Genomic DNA, 18684 nt, shown 5'->3' on the forward strand with positions numbered 1-18684 from the left:
CCAGACCTCCCCCCCTCTCTCTCTCCTTACTCCTGGTTCTGTGTGGACTTCCCCAGACCTCCCCCCTCTCTCTCTCATTACTCCTGGTTCTGTGTGGACTTCCCCCAGACCTCCCCCCCTCTCTCCCCCCCCTCTCTCTCTCACTTACTCCTGGTTCTGTGTGGACTTCCCCCCAGACCTCCCCCTCCTCTCTCTCTCTCTCCTTACTCCTGGTTCTGTGTGGACTTCCCCCAGACCTCTCTTCTCTCTCCTCTCTCTCTCTCATCTCTCTATCCTCTCTATCTCTCTCTCTCTCCTCTCTCTCTCTCTCTCTCTCTCTCTCTCTCTCTCTCTCTCTCTCTTTCTCTCTCTCTCCTCTCTCTCTCTCTCTCTCTCCTTACTCCTGGTTCTGTGTGGACTTCCCCCAGACCCTCCCCCAGACCTCCCCCCTCTCTCTATCTCTCTCCTTACTCCTGGTACTGTGTGGACTTTCCCCAGACCTCCCCCTCTCTCTCTCTCTCTCTCTCTCTCTCTCTCTCTCTCTCTCTCTCTCTCTCTCTCTCTCTCTCTCTCTCTCTCTCTCTCTCTCTCTCTCTCTTCTCTCTCTCTCTCTCTCTCTCTCTCTCCTTACTCCTGGTTCTGTGTGGACTTCCCCCAGACCTCCCCCTCTCTCCTCTCTCCTTACTCCTGGTTCTGTGTGGACTCTCCCCAGACCTCCCCCCTCTCTCTCTCTCTCTCTTACTCCTGGTTCTGTGTGGACTTCCCCAAGACCCCCCCTCCCCTCTCTCTCCTTACTCCTGGTTCTGTGTGGACTTCCCCCAGACCTCCCCCCTCTCTCTCTCTCCTTACTCCCTGGTTCTGTGTGGACTTCCCCAGACCTCCCCCCTCTCTCTCTCCTTACTCTGGTTCTGTGTGGACTTCCCCCAGACCTCCCCCCCTCTCTCTCTCCTTACTCCTGGTTCTGTGTGGACTTCCCCCAGACCTCCCTCTCTCTCCTCCTTACTCCTGGTTCTGTGTGGACTTCCCCCAGACCTCCCCCCCCTCTCTCTCTCCTTACTCCTGGTTCTGTGTGGACTTCCCCCAGACCTGCCCCCTCTCTCTCTCTCCTTACTCTGGTTCTGTGTGGACTTCCCCAGACCTCCCCCCTCTATCTCTCCTTACTCCTGGTTCTGTGTGGACTCCCCCAGACCTCCCCCCCTCTCTCTCTCTCCTTACTCCTGGTTCTGTGTGGACTTCCCCCAGACCTCCCCCTCTCTCTCTCTCTCTCTCTCTCTCTCCTTACTCCTGGTTCTGTGTGGACTTCCCCCAGACCTCCCCCCTCTCTCTCTCCTTACTCCTGGTTCTGTCTGGACTTCCCCAAGACCTCCCCCCTCTCTCTCTCCTTACTCCTGGTTCTGTGTGGACTTCCCCCAGACCTCCCCCCTCTCTCTCTCTCTCTCTCTCTCTCTCTCCTTACTCCTGGTTCTGTGTGGACTTCCCCCAGACCTCCCCCCCTCTATCCCTCTCTCTCTCCTTACTCCTGGTTCTGTGTGGACTTCCCCCAGACCTCCCCCCTCTCTCTCTCTCCTTACTCCTGGTTCTGTGTGGACTTCCCCAGACCTCCCCCCTCTCTCTCTCTCTCCTTACTCCTGGTTCTGTGTGGACTTCCCCCAGACCTCCCCCCCTCTCTCTCTCCTTACTCCCTGGTTCTGTGTGGACTTCCCCCAGACCTCCCCCTCTCTCTCTCTATCTCTCTCCTTACTCCTGGTTCTGTGTGGACTTCCCCAGACCTCCCCCCTCTCTCTCTCTCTCCTTACTCCTGGTTCTGTGTGGACTTCCCCAGACTTCCCCCCTCTCTCTCTCTCCTTAATCCTGGTTCTGTGTGGACTTCCCCCAGACCTCCCCCCCTCTCTCTCTCTCCTTACTCTGGTTCTGTGTGGACTTCCCCCAGACCTCCCCCCTCCCCCCCTCTCTCTCTCTCCTTACTCCTGGTTCTGTGTGGACTTCCCCCAGACCTCCCCCTCTCTCTCTTTCTCCTTACTCCTGGTTCTGTGTGGACTTCCCCCAGACCTCCCCCCTCTCTCTCTCTCCTTACTCCTGGTTCTGTGTGGACTTCCCCCAGACCTCCCCCCCCCCTCTCTCTCTCCTTACTCCTGGTTCTGTGTGGACTTCCCCAGACCTCCCCCCTCTCTCTCTCCTTACTCTTGGTTCTGTGTGGACTTCCCCCAGACCTCCCCCCCTCTCTCTCCTTACTCCTGGTTCTGTGTGGACCTTCCCTCAGACCTCCCCCTCTCTCTCTCTCCTTACTCCTGGTTCTGTGTGGACTTCCCCCAGACCTCCCCCCTCTCTCTCTCTCCTTACTCCTGGTTCTGTGTGGACTTCCCAGACCTCCCCCCTCTCTCTCTCTCCTTACTCCTGGTTCTGTGTGGACTTCCCCCAGACCTCCCCCCTCTCTCTCTCTCTCTCTCTCCTTACTCCTGGTTCTGTGTGGACTTCCCCCAGACCTCCCCCCTCCCCCCCTCTCTCTCCTTACTCCTGGTTCTGTGTGGACTTCCCCCCAAACCCCCCCCCCCCTCTCTCTCTCTCCTTACTCCTGGTTCTGTGTGGACTTCCCCCCAGACCTCCCCTCTCTCTCTCTCTCTCTCTCTCTCTCTCTCTCTCTCCTTACTCCTGGTTCTGTGTGGACTTCCCCCAGACCTCCCCCCTCTCTCTCCTTACTCCTGGTTATGTGTGGACTTCCCCCAGACCTCCCCCTCTCTCTCTCTCTCCTTACTCCTGGTTCTGTGTGGACTTCCCCCAGACCCTCCCCCCTCTCTCTCTCTCTCTCCTTACTCCTGGTTCTGTGTGGACTTCCCCCAGACCTCCCCCCTCTCTCTCTCTCTCTCCTTACTCCTGGTTCTGTGTGGACTTCCCCCAGACCTCCCCCCTCTCTCTCTTCTCCTTACTCCTGGTTCTGTGTGACTTCCCCCAGAACCTCCCCCCCTCTCTCTCTCTCTCTCCTTACTCCTGGTTCTGTGTGGACTTCCCCCAGACCTCCCCCCTCTCTCTCTCTCCTTACTCCTGGTTCTGTGTGGACTTCCCCCAGACCTCCCCCTCTCTCTCTCTTTACTCCTGGTTCTGTGTGGACTTCCCCCAGACCTCCCCCCTCTCTCTCTCTCCTCCTTACTCCTGGTTCTGTGTGGACTTCCCCCAGACCCCCCCCCCCCTCTCTCTCTCCTTACTTTAGGCGCTCTTTCGAAGTTGGTTAAGGTTAGAGTTTGTCTTAGAGCATGGCGATAGAACGCCAGGTAGTTTGCAGGCTGTTAGACCCGGAAATAGGCACAGAACTTGCTGTCCCACGATTGGCGCACATGTCACATGACCTGGCCAATCAGAGCGCAAAACTCGAACGCGGAAACGAAGTTCTGTTGTAGAAGCATACACACAACCCGGGTAGCAGAACCACAACTCATCAAACTGTAACAAACAAACAAACCTAACCTTATCGTATCTTACCCTTACCGTAACCTCACTGGAGAATGCACACATGACTAAATAGAGATGAAAAATCAAATAAAATAGTCATCCGTCAACTTTGGAAGCTGCCAGTATAGCTATTTATTAATAACTTTGCAGCTTGTCGACCACTGTGTTCCTCAGGGTCAGGGCACACACACATATGTGTGTGTGTGTGTGTGTGACCGAGCCCAGCAGTCTCCCTCTGTCATTTCCCCGATTTTTTACAGATTATGAGAGTACAGAATGTAAGCTTTCAAATGATGTGTCATACATTTGCAATTAAAATATTTGAAGAAGATATGCTTACTTGAATCTAGTTAAATCTCAAATCATCAGAGAGCAGAGAAAAACGGAGAAAATCCAATCAATCTAAAGTGTGGCTGCATTCTTAACACACCTTGGCCGTCAGGTACTAGGTGTCACAAACTGCCTTTTTTAAACAAAAGCCTTTACTATTTAGAGATACTATAGCTGTTACAGTAAATATGTTCTTAAACATTCAATCTGTGATGATATGAAAAGAAAATGCATTCATCTTTTCACAATCTGATTCTGACATGAGTCTCTTAGCGCTATTATAAAGTTATAGGGCAGTTGTTTCTCAAACCTGTTGTTGTGTTGGGGAGCTAAACGGAAAGGTGTTGTTTTTTGGTCTCTGTGACCAGCAAGCAATGATACTGTCAGCTGATGAGCCTGCTTACATAATATTTATATGATACTAATACAGTTTGGGCATGTTATTAGCCCACTACCCAATGGCCTCGTCTTTGACTTTAGACTAACTAGAAGTGTTGGACTAGTTCCACCCCTGACGCTGAAACTAAAATAGCCTATATCTAAGGCAACTAACAAGCAACTAACTAGCCTATATATAAGGCAATTACCTAGCCCAACTAGCAACTAACTAGTCTATATTTAAGGCAGCTAACTATCAGCTAACTAGCCTATATATAAGGCAGCTAACTAGCCCAACTAGCAACTAACTAGTCTATATTTAAGGCAGCTAACTAGCCTATATCTAAGGCAGCTAACTAGCCCAACTAGCAACTAACTAGTCTATATTTAAGGCAGCTAACTAGCAACTAACTAGCCTATATCTAAGGCAGCTAACTAGCCCAACTAGGTACTAACTAGCCTATATCTAAGGCAGCTAACTAGCCCATATCGAAGGCAGCTAACTAGCCTATATCTAAGGCAGCTAACTAGCCTATATCTAAGGCAGCTAACTAGCCTATATCTAAGGCAGCTAACTAGCCTATATCTAAGGCAGCTAACTAGCCTATATATAAGGCAGCTAACTAGCCTATATCTAAGGCAGCTAACTAGCCTATATCTAAGGCAGCTAACTAGTCTATATCTAAGGCAGCTAACTAGCCTATATCTAAGGCAGCTAACTAGCCTATATCGAAGGCAGCTAACTAGCCTATATCTAAGGCAGCTAACTAGCCTATATCGAAGGCAGCTAACTAGCCTATATCTAAGGCAGCTAACTAGCCTATATCTAAGGCAGCTAACTAGCCTATATCTAAGGCAGCTAACTAGCCTATATCTAAGGCAGCTAACTAGCCTATATCTAAGGCAGCTAACTAGCCTATATCTAAGGCAGCTAACTAGTCTATATCTAAGGCAGCTAACTAGCCTATATTTAAGGCAGCTAACTAGCCTAAGACACTGCCACTGGTCCCTGTTCCTGAGCTTTAGAAACGTTGGGGCGTTGATCCATTTGGAAATCCAGACATCCCAGGGATGCGTGCGTGCGTGACCCATCATAAAAGTTATGAACTGTTCCTACCACATAATTAAATCCGCATTTGATCTGTCCCAGTACCGTCTTTGGTCTAAAAATATGTTGTGAATCTCTCTCCTTCTCTCTCTCTCTCTCCCCCTCTGAAATATCTACATGTATCCTATCCTAGCCTAACTAGAAACTAACTAGCCTATATCTAAGATAACTAACTAGCCCAACTAGCAACTAACTAGCCTACCGTAATTCCTCTAATAGTGACCCGGGCTTGTATTTGCTTAAACTGTAGCGGGTACCAGGCTTTTATTAGGAGGAGGCATGTATAAGAGAGAGGCCTATATTTCTAATTTTCAAACGGATCATAATGAATAAATCAACATTTTGTGTCAGTTTGAACCCAGTACAATGTACTGGGTTCATTTATTGAAACCAAGTACTGTATGAAATAGTAAACAGTGCAATTACAGGTGGTCACTGGTCATTTCAACATTTTCAAAGTGAAATCAAGTAACTTTACCTTAGCAGCTCAGTATGCAGCTCAGTATATTAGTAACCCGGCTTGTATTAGGAGGTCGGCTTATAATTGCTTAGCTCAAGAGCGCACCCGGCCATTAATAGAGACCCGGCTTGTAATTGAATACCGGTCACTATTAGAGGAATTACGGTATATTTAAGGCAACTACATCACCGACTAGAGACTCATACCACTGGACTCTCACCACTGGACTATCTTGTGTTTGTACTTTTATATTACTATTTTATATTACTTTTTTTTATATTACTTTATTATTATATTTATTACTATATTGTATTTGTACTGTGAAGCTATGCATCCCCCACCTGTCCCCCCCCCCCCTGGGGGACCCTGATGTAAACAAGACAAACGTCTTTCTCTGGTCTGCATATCTTAACAATTGTATGTATTGAGCTGTACTGTATTGTACCTATTCTGCAATCTGTTAAATAAAGTTTTCATTCATTCACCCCATGCTGCTTTGACACCAGAATTTCCCCAATGGGACCAATAAAGGATCATCTTATCTTATCCTGTTGTTCTGCCTATAAGTGAATGTGCTGCTGATGTCTCTACCGGCTCTCCCTCGCTCGCAGTAGAGATCCCAGACGACTAACCTGGACTAATAACTGTGTGGTACTAACGATGTTTCCTCCGTGTCTCCCAGGTGAAGCCCAAGGTGGTGGAGCCGTTGGAGTATGAGAACGTTCTGGTCCAGAGGAAGACCCAGATCCTCAGCGATGTCCTCCGAGACATGCTGCAGTTCCCCCTGGAGGACTTCCAGGTCAGTTTCTAGTCTCACGTCTCTAGTCTCTAGTCTCACGCCGACCACAACTCTCCTCGCTCCAGGCTCAGCAGTGTAGCGCCGTGTACTAGGGCTGGGCGATATGGCCAAAAATGTTATCATGATATATCACGATAACATTTTTCATATCGTTCGATATCGATAATTATTCAAAAAAAATTATATAATTTATATTTATTTATATTTATATATATTTATTTATATATAATTAACACTTTAACTGCCGAAAACGCCGGAACTCGTCATTCCCCGCCATGCTCAAGTTGCCGAGGACGCCGTAATTCGTCTTTGATAGCAATATTTCAAAAATCTGTGATCGAAATCATATTTCCCCTCCGCAGCCTTGACACACAGTGCTGATCTCCTCTCAACCCTCTAGCGGTTCAAGAGAGCCATCTGGTGGCAGATCGAAACCGGATGTCAACCTTTGAACCGGCAGGACTCACTCCATATGGGGTCCGGGCACTCGCTAATGTTAGAGAGACTCTGTCTTCACACAGTGAACATCGATCGGTGGAAATAACTCGAAAAAACAACATGATTTGGACGTATATACTATTATACAACCTGGAAATAGATCGGGTATTTCGACATCCCATAATGGAAAAAATTCTGTTCCACGCTCATCTGCCAGCGGCGCGAGGAAGCCACGGTAAGATTCAGCGTTATTTTCTAACGTCTTCTATACTAACTGCTATGATGAACATATGACCCACATTAGATAAATGGTATAAATTGCCCACGGAATTATAAACGCCCCCTCGCCCATCCGGTCAACATCAGATGACGTGTAGTAACTTCCAGAACCACGTCCAGTTGAAATTTATTATCTGGCACAGATCGCTATCAAACTGTATTTCATCATCAATATAATGCATTTGGGGCTATAAATCACGTTCTGGAGAAAGCTGCAGAAAGAGATGAAAACAAACTTATACTTTAGACCATATTTTAGTATGAATATGTGAATGAAAAAGTTTAACGTTGCTACACCATGAACAATACATATAGGACATTGAATGGGCCCTAATAATGGCAATCTAGCAATAGAATTAAAAAAGTTATAGCCCTGCAAAGAAGGGGAACTTCTCCATGTTAAATAGAGCTGGCAAGGGATGGTATATCATGAATTTAACCATGGCAATCAAAGTGTTAATCATTAAAAAAAGAATTTAATTTTATTTATTATTATTTAAACAACAAATGTATGTTTATTTTGCAGCAATTCTTTGTCGTTGCCTTTAGTGTTACAGCCCCTCACACGCTGCAGCTGGTTTAAAAGCTAAACTAAACCGGCTTCTCTGCTGGCTGTGGCTCCAGGGGAGTTGAACAGTTCTGGCTCTGCTAGTTTATTTTCTATCTTTTGGCGCTTTTTTTGGTGAACAAACCACCACACATGTGCACCGTGACTGGAGACTAGCTCTGCTAGCACACATAGCCTACTGTGTACAGACGGTTTCAAACTGTATTTTAAATTAGAAAGCAAACAAAATAAATGGATAAGAGAAAAATAAATCTCAATTTGGTCAGTATGGTCATTTGGACAAGCAAAGCCATCACTTTAAGTTGTAGGCAACTTATCGATATTATTTTTATTATCGATTATTGAAATATATTGCGATAATTATCGTTATCGTTTTATCGCCCAGCCCTACCGTGTACGTGTGTCCTCGTGTGGATCAGCTTTCTCCACATTGGTACTGGTACTAACCTTCTCTTTGCTGTTATCTGCCCAGCGGCGTCAGTCCTCCTCTCTCCCACTTTGTTTTATTTGTCGTGTTTGGTCGGGGTCTTTGCACTCTTCCCCTCCGGGGTTCGGGCCAGGCCCGGGTCGCCTATATTCGAATACCAACGGAGTTGTGTGTTTTGCGAATCTGATTGGCCACTGACGTTTCTGGTCATGTGACATGGGCACCAATCGTGTGACGGCAAGTTCTTTCGCCGGTTAAGCTTAGGCACTCTTTCGAAGTTGGTTAAGGTTAGAGTTTGTCTTAGAGAAGGGCGATAGAACGCCAGCCCTGATTCCAAACTCTAACCTTAACCAACTGCGAAAGAGTCTCCTAAGCTTAACCAGTGATAAACTAGGCGTTAGGTCGTTTGCAGGCTGTTCGACGCGGAAATGGGCAAAGACACAGCTCGTCACGCGATTGGGCGCACATGTCACATGACCAGAAACGGCCAATCAGATTTGCAAAACGCACAACTCTGTTGGTATTCGAATAGACGCGCCCGGGTCGCTAGCACAGGGCACATTTGTTTTACATCCCTCTGTGCTTGTGGCAAGAGGGAAGCGTCGGGCGTCATCTGTCTACTTGGCTCATTCTGCCTCTTACAACCGCGGGCAGGGAGCGCTGCCAGCAGCCGGAGAACTAGCGGCTGCAGAACTCCAGAACTGCTAGGAATGTCTGATCAATAAGTGTGTCTGACATTGACCATAATTCACACGGCCATTTTGCTCTTATGTCATGCTCTGGTTGGGATGCCTTTCCACCCTGTTCCCACAGAGCAAGATGAAGAGCACTGAAGCAGTCATATTGAATTAAGGATTATTTTGTTACTCTGTAGTCGGGACTGCCTTCAAATTGTAGTCGGCAACATAATCCATGGGATTACTCTAATTGTTAATATACAGTCATGTGATTGTTTACAGTTCCTTTTGGATTATTCTGCCTTCCAAAACCTATAGACCAGGGGTCAGCAACCTTTTTGACATGGAGTGCCTGTTTGAAATATAGTTGTAACTAGTGTGACTCAACAATATTCCATGCATCATAATTTTTTTCTTCTCATAATCAGGTCTTTTTAATGATAATTTTTACATTATTACATCATTATTGTTATTGTTATTATTAACAATATTATTATGATGGTTGTATCAACCCTAAATCTGAGTTGGGGGGGGGGGGGGGTGCAATGTAGACAAACAGCTGCATACAGTGCGACCATTTCACTCACATTTGCCCATTCATTTTTGGACACATCACACACTGTACGTATGCTGTCATAGCTCCACCTACAGGCCTAATGGAGAACACCAGGAGAACACCAGGATGTGAATGGAGGGTGAATGTGAGGTATATCGTGTAAATAAGTTTTGATTGATCGCAATACTACACTGTAAAAAAAATTATAATAATAAGTTACCAGAACTTAAAAATATTGAGTTCAGTTACTGTGCATTAAGGTTTTCAGTTTTCAATCCATAATAAGTTAACAGAATAATAAGTACACAACCACATTATTTCAACCTAATAAAACTGTTTATTGTCATTGTTTTAAGAACACAAGTTGACTTGGTAATACTCACATTTTGAGTAAAAAAATGGCTTTTAACATGTGCAATGTTCAATGAAATAGAAAAATAAATAATACAATTTGTTGATTAATCCCACTGGTCACAATGGTGACTGTTGTGAAGGATCAGATTAAACCGAATATATATATTTATTTATGGATATATATTTAATAGTATTTGTATATCGTTTGATATCCCTTGTATATTCCTTGTACATATACACTGAATATCCCTTTAGTCTACTAACAGCCCATAATAGTTTCATTCTCTCATTGGACAAGAACTTGGCGCCAGCAGCCAAGCCCCTTGGTTCAAGTTCAATCGTGCCGACGAACATGTCGTTACTAGCCCGGTTCCGCGTAGGAATACGTCTGGCGAAATACGAATGGTACTATTTGTTCACAGCGCATATATATATGGCGCAAGTAAAGTAGAACTTTCTTTTTAGTCCCTTAGCCCTTAGTTCTTTACCCTCCAACCTAGTGGCAAGACGTTAAGCCTCACCCACGATACACGTGTGGTGCAGTATGGTCAACTTGGCCTCAGAATGGCATTGAGACATCGTGTGGATTAATAGTTGAATTGTCATAGTTTGGCACTATACCGTCGAGTGGGACGTATTTCTATTAAGTTAATAATAGTCTATTATGTATGGTGCATCGTTCGGTTAGAGTTATACAGTGAGTAGTACCCCCATCGTTTCCTCGCGTTATCTAGAGTCTTAACCAGGCTGGGCAGACCACGTGTGGTGCTTTCATCCGAGGAGTTCTGGGCTAGGACGAGTGGACCTGCACATTGGATTACCTTACCCGGACGACGGCGAGCCCTACACGGCTTGGATTATCTACTTGCTTTGGGTGCTTTGATTTATGCCATGGATAACAGCCAACACTGGTGAGTGTTGGAACTACCCCCCGAGAGGAGTCCAGGTGAGACGGCGCTCTACCCCGAGTGAGGTCGCCTCACGTCTCTTCGTTGTGGACCGGCAGCTACCGTCTACAAGAGGGCCCAACTGTATTCATCTGTGGACCAAGGTTCTGTGGGCACCGTGTTCAGCACTCTGAATTCTCCCAAGAAATCGTTGGCCAGATGGGATATCGCCGGCGGCTCTCCTAACCGCCCCCCCTACTGACTTACAACCAGCAGGACCCCCCTTTAGTATATCCAGCTATAATCATTAAGTACCATCGCTATAGTTCCCTAAAGAACCAGGTTGTATACTTGCTTCCTGCGTAACCAGAGATTGGACATTCAATGTTGATTTGCCTACGAATACTCATTTGCCTTACAAGTGCATTCAAATCATAAATGTCATTACGTGAACGTTGTATATACCCTTTGCTATATATTAAATATTCGACGGATACATTTGTGTGGACTTGGTTTCATGGTGGGAAAGTGTTCATCATATCTATATCATGTACTGTGTGGCCAGTAGTTAAAGTACATAAAGCGGTAGTGGTTTAATGATACCATACTTATCAATACAGTCAGGGAATTGTACCCCTCAGTTACAGTGACCGTAATAATGTTTTTGTTATAAGGCTCTGCAAATGTTACTGAATGATGTAGCAATGTATTTCCAGCTAAATTGAAATAATAAACAAATAAAGGGTCTCAATTAAATATGTGGTAGTAAAAAGAACCTGTGGGAGGATTTCAACAAGATAAATGCGACAACAGTGCAAAATATTTCACTATAATATTTCAAAGCAATTTTTTTATATATATATATATATATATATATATATATATATATATATATATATATATATTTTAATGCTGTCCCCTGTGCCTATGAAAATGCCCCTGCGTGCCTATGGTTGCCTACCCCTGCTATAGACCCTTTACACTATCCAAAACCTATAGACCCTTCCTTCCTAAACCTATAGATTAGAACCTTTACACTATCCAAAACCTATAGACCCTTTACACTATCCAAAACCTATAGACCCTTCCTTCCAAAACCTATAGAACCTTTACACTATCCAAAACCTATAGACCCTTTACACTATCCAACACCTATAGACCCTTTACACTATCCAAAACCTATAGACACTTTACACTATCCAAAACCTATAGACCCTTTACACTATCCAAAACCTATAGACCCTTTACACTATCCAAAACCTATAGAACCTTTACACTATCCAAAACCTATAGACCCTTTACACTATCCAAAACCTATAGACCATTTACACTATCCAAAACCTATAGACCCTTTACACTATCCAAAACCTATAGACCCTTCCTTCCAAAACCTATAGACCCTTTACACTATCCAAAATCTATAGACCCTTCCTTCCAAAACCTATAGACCCTTTACACTATCCAAAACCTATAGACCCTTCCTTCAAAAACCTATAGACCCTTTACACTATCCAAAACCTATAGACCCTTTACACTATCCAAAACCTATAGACCCTTCCTTCCAAAACCTATAGACCCTTTACACTATCCAAAACCTATAGACCCTTCCTTCCAAAACCTATAAACCCTTTACACTATCCAAAACCTATAGACCCTTCCTTCCAAAACCTATAGACACTTTACACTATCCAAAACCTATAGACCCTTTACACTATCCAAAACCTATAGACCCTTTACACTATCCAAAACCTATAGACCCTTCCTTCCAAAACCTATAGACACTTTACACTATCCAAAACCTATAGACCCTTTACACTATCCAAAACCTATAGACCATTTACACTATCCAAAACCTATAGAACCTTTACACTATCCAAAACCTATAGAACCTTTACACTATCCAAAACCTATAGACCCTTTACACTATCCAAAACCTATAGAACCTTTACACTATCCAAAACCTATAGAACCTTCCTTCCAAAACCTATAGACCCTTTACAATATCCAAAACCTATAGACCCTTTACACTATCCAAAACCTATAGACCCTTTACACTATCCAAAACCTATAGACCCTTTACACTATCCAAAACCTATAGACCCTTCCTTCCAAAACCTATAGACCATTTACACTATCCAAAACCTATAGACCCTTCCTTCCAAAACCTATAGACCCTTTACACTATCCAAAACCTATAGACCCTTTACACTATCCAAAACCTATAGACCCTTCCTTCCAAAACCTATAGACCCTTTACACTATCCAAAACCTATAGACCCTTCCTTCCAAAACCTATAGACCCTTTACACTATCCAAAACCTATAGACCCTTTACACTATCCAAAACCTATAGACCCTTTACACTATCCAAAACCTATAGACCCTTTACACTATCCAAAACCTATAGACCATTCCTTCCAAAACCTATAGACACTTTACACTATCCAAAACCTATAGACCCTTCCATCCAAAACCTATAGACCCTTTACACTATCCAAAACCTATAGACCCTTTACACTATCCAAAACCTATAGACCCTTTACACTATCCAAAACCTATAGACCCTTCCTTCCAAAACCTATAGACACTTTACACTATCCAAAACCTATAGACCCTTTACACTATCCAAAACATATAGACCCTTTACACTATCCAAAACCTATAGAACCTTTACACTATCTAAAACCTATAGAACATTTACACTATCCAAAACCTATAGACCCTTTACACTATCCAAAACCTATAGAACCTTTACACTATCCAAAACCTATAGAACCTTTACACTATCCAAAACCTATAGACCCTTTACACTATCCAAAACCTATAGGACCTTTACACTATCCAAAACCTATAGACCCTTCCTTCCAAAACCTATAGACCCTTTACACTATCCAAAACATATAGACCCTTTACACTATCCAAAACCTATAGACCTTTCCATCCAAAACTTATAGGCCCTTTACACTATCCAAAACCTATAGACCCTTTACACTATCCAAAACCTATATACACTTTACACTATCCAAAACCTATAGACCATTCCTTCCAACACCTATAGACACTTTACACTATCCAAAACCTATAGACCCTTTACACTATCCAAAACCTATAGACCCTTCCTTCCAAAACCTATAGACCATTTACACTATCCAAAACCTATAGACCCTTTACACTATCCAAAACCTATAGACCCTTCCTTCCAAAACCTATAGACCCTTTACACTATCCAAAACCTATAGACCTTTCCATCCAAAACCTATAGGCCCTTTACACTATCCAAAACCTATAGACCCTTCCTAACAACCTATAGACCCTTTACACTATCCAAAACCTATAGACCTTTCCATCCAAAACCTTCCAAAACCTATAGACCCTTCCTTCCAAAACCTATAGACCCTTCCTTCCAAAACCTATAGACCTTTCCATCCAAAACCTATAGACCCTTTACACTATCCAAAACCTATAGACCCTTCCTTCCAAAACCTATAGACCCTTCCTTCCAAAACCTATAGACCCTTTACACTATCGAAAACCTATAGACCTTTCCATCCAAAACCTATAGACCCTTTACACTATCCAAAACCTATAGACCTTTCCATCCAAAACCTATAGACCCTTTACACTATCCAAAACCTATAGACCCTTCCTTCCAAAACCTATAGACACTTTACACTACCCAAAACCTATAGACCCTTTACACTATCCAAAACCTATAGACCTTTCCATCCAAAACCTATAGACCCTTTACACTATCCAAAACCTATAGACCCTTCCTTCCAAAACCTATAGAACCTTTACACTATCCAAAACCTATAGAACCTTTACACTATCCAAAACCTATAGACCCTTCCTTCCAAAACCTATAGACCCTTTACACTATCCAAAACCTATAGACCCTTTACACTATCCAAAACCTATAGAACCTTTACACTATCCAAAACCTATAGAACCTTTACACTATCCAAAACCTATAGACCCTTCCTTCCAAAACCTATAGACCCTTTACACTATCCAAAACCTATAGACCATTCCTTCCAAAACCTATAGACCCTTTACACTATCCAAAACCTATAGACCTTTCCATCCAAAACCTATAGGCCCTTTACACTATCCAAAACCTATAGACCCTTTACACTATCCAAAACCTATAGACTTTTCCATCCAAAACCTATAGACCCTTCCATCCAAAACCTATAGACCCTTTACACTATCCAAAACCTATAGACCTTTCCATCCAAAACCTATAGACCCTTTACACTATCCAAAACCTATAGACCTTTCCATCCAAAACCTATAGACCCTTCCTTCCAAAACATATAGACCATTTACACTATCCAAAACCTATAGACCCTTTACACTATCCAAAACCTATAGACCCTTTACACTATCCAAAACCTATAGACCCTTTACACTATCCAAAACCTATAGACCCTTTACACTATCCAAAACCTATAGACCCTTTACACTATCCAAAACCTATAGACACTTTACACTATCCAAAACCTATAGACCCTTTACACTATCCAAAACCTATAGACACTTTACACTATCCAAAACCTATAGACCCTTTACACTATCCAAAACCTATAGACCCTTTACACTATCCAAAACCTATAGACCCTTTACACTATCCAAAACCTATAGAACCTTTACACTATCCAAAACCTATAGAACCTTTACACTATCCAAAACCTATAGACCCTTCCTTCCAAAACCTATAGACCCTTTACACTATCCAAAACTTATAGACCCTTTACACTATCCAAAACCTATAGAACCTTTACACTATCCAAAACCTATAGAACCTTTACACTATCCAAAACCTATAGACCCTTCCTTCCAAAACCTATAGACCCTTTACACTATCCAAAACCTATAGACCATTCCTTCCAAAACCTATAGACCCTTTACACTATCCAAAACCTATAGACCTTTCCATCCAAAACCTATAGGCCCTTTACACTATCCAAAACCTATAGACCCTTTACACTATCCAAAACCTATAGACTTTTCCATCCAAAACATATAGACCCTTCCATCCAAAACCTATAGACCCTTTACACTATCCAAAACCTATAGACCTTTCCATCCAAAACCTATAGACCCTTTACACTATCCAAAACCTATAGACCTTTCCATCCAAAACCTATATACCCTTCCTTCCAAAACCTATAGACCATTTACACTATCCAAAACCTATAGACCCTTTACACTATCCAAAACCTATAGACCCTTTACACTATCCAAAACCTATAGACCCTTTACACTATCCAAAACATATAGACCCTTTACACTATCCAAAACATATAGACCCTTTACACTATCCAAAACCTATAGACACTTTACACTATCCAAAACCTATAGACCCTTTACACTATCCAAAACCTATAGACACTTTACACTATCCAAAACCTATAGACCCTTTACACTATCCAAAACCTATAGACCCTTTACACTATCCAAAACCTATAGACCCTTTACACTATCCAAAACCTATAGACCCTTTACACTATCCAAAACCTATAGAACCTTTACACTATCCAAAACCTATAGAACCTTTACACTATCCAAAACCTATAGACCCTTCCTTCCAAAACCTATAGACCCTGTACACTATCCAAAACCTATAGACCCTTTACACTATCCAAAACCTATAGAACCTTTACACTATCCAAAACCTATAGAACCTTTACACTATCCAAAACCTATAGACCCTTCCTTCCAAAACCTATAGACCCTTTACACTATCCAAAACCTATAGACCTTTCCATCCAAAACCTATAGGCCCTTTACACTATCCAAAACCTATAGACCCTTTACACTATCCAAAACCTATAGACTTTTCCATCCAAAACCTATAGACCCTTCCATCCAAAACCTATAGACCCTTTACACTATCCAAAACCTATAGACCTTTCCATCCAAAACCTATAGACCCTTTACACTATCCAAAACCTATAGACCTTTCCATCCAAAACCTATAGACCCTTCCTTCCAAAACCTATAGACCCTTTACACTATCCAAAACCTATAGACCCTTTACACTATCCAAAACCTATAGACACTTTACACTATCCAAAACCTATAGACCTTTCCATCCAAAACCTATAGACCCTTCCTTCCAAAACCTATAGACCCTTTACACTATCCAAAACCTATATACCCTTTACACTATCCAAAACCTATAGACACTTTACACTATCCAAAACCTATAGACCCTTTACACTATCCAAAACCTATAGAACATTTACACTATCCAAAACCTATAGACCCTTCCTTCCAAAACCTATAGACCCTTTACACTATCCAAAACCTATAGACCCTTTACACTATCCAAAACCTATAGAACCTTTACACTATCCAAAACCTATAGAACCTTTACACTATCTAAAACCTATAGACCCTTCCTTCCAAAACCTATAGACCCTTTACACTATCCAAAACCTATAGACCCTTTACACTATCCAAAACCTATAGACCCTTCCTTCCAAAACCTATAGACCCTTTACACTATCCAAAACCTATAGTCCCTTCCTTCCAAAACCTATAGACCCTTTACACCATCCAAAACCTATAGACCCTTTACACTATCCAAAACCTATAGACCCTTCCTTCCAAAACCTATAGACCCTTTACACTATCCAAAACCTATAGACCTTTCCATCCAAAACCTATAGGCCCTTTACACTATCCAAAACCTATAGACTTTTCCATCCAAAACCTATAGACCCTTCCATCCAAAACCTATAGACCCTTTACACTATCCAAAACCTATAGACCTTTCCATCCAAAACCTATAGACCCTTTACACTATCCAAAACCTATAGACCCTTCCTTCCAAAACCTATAGACCCTTTACACTATCGAAAACCTCCATCCAAAACCTATAGACCCTTTACACTATCCAAAACCTATAGACCTTTCCATCCAAAACCTATAGACCCTTTACACTATCCAAAACCTATAGACCCTTCCTTCCAAAACCTATAGACACTTTACACTATCCAAAACCTATAGACCCTTTACACTATCCAAAACCTATAGACCTTTCCATCCAAAACCTATAGACCATTTACACTATCCAAAACCTATAGACCCTTCCTTCCAAAACCTATAGAACCTTTACACTATCCAAAACCTATAGAACATTTACACTATCCAAAACCTATATACCCTTCCTTCCAAAACCTATAGACCCTTTACACTATCCAAAACCTATAGACCCTTTACACTATCCAAAACCTATAGAACCTTTACACTATCCAAAACATATAGACCCTTCCTTCCAAAACCTATAGACCCTTTACACTATCCAAAACCTATAGACCTTTCCATCCAAAACCTATAGACCCTTTACACTATCCAAAACCTATAGACCCTTCCTTCCAAAACCTATAGACCCTTTACACTATCGAAAACCTCCATCCAAAACCTATAGACCCTTTACACTATCCAAAACCTATAGACCTTTCCATCCAAAACCTATAGACCCTTTACACTATCCAAAACCTATAGACCCTTCCTTCCAAAACCTATAGACACTTTACACTATCCAAAACCTATAGACCCTTTACACTATCCAAAACCTATAGACCTTTCCATCCAAAACCTATAGACTATTTACACTATCCAAAACCTATAGACCCTTCCTTCCAAAACCTATAGAACCTTTACACTATCCAAAACCTATAGAACATTTACACTATCCAAAACCTATATACCCTTCCTTCCAAAACCTATAGACCCTTTACACTATCCAAAACCTATAGACCCTTTACACTATCCAAAACCTATAGAACCTTTACACTATCCAAAACCTATAGAACCTTTACACTATCCAAAACATATAGACCCTTCCTTCCAAAACCTATAGACCCTTTACACTATCCAAAACCTATAGACCCTTCCTTCCAAAACCTATAGACCCTTTACACTATCCAGAACCTATAGACCTTTCCATCCAAAACATATAGGCCCTTTACACTATCCAAAACCTATAGA

General features: G+C 42.6%; 1 protein-coding gene across 2 annotated transcripts in view; it reads left to right on the forward strand.

Annotated features, from left to right (window-relative positions):
* LOC311229007 (dedicator of cytokinesis protein 9-like) overlaps nt 1–18684 on the forward strand; it is a 502654-nt gene that overhangs the window by 191865 nt on the left and 292105 nt on the right. For both annotated transcript variants that reach the window (XM_084314997.1, XM_084314998.1), the window contains exon 2: nt 6382–6498. In XM_084314997.1, coding sequence (XP_084171123.1) covers nt 6382–6498 — 117 coding nt within the window. The remainder of the gene's footprint in view (nt 1–6381; nt 6499–18684) is intronic.

Source organism: Notolepis coatsorum, assembly GCF_963971535.1.
Source record: "Notolepis coatsorum genome assembly, chromosome: 5".
NCBI classification, from domain to species: domain Eukaryota; kingdom Metazoa; phylum Chordata; class Actinopteri; order Aulopiformes; family Paralepididae; genus Notolepis; species Notolepis coatsorum.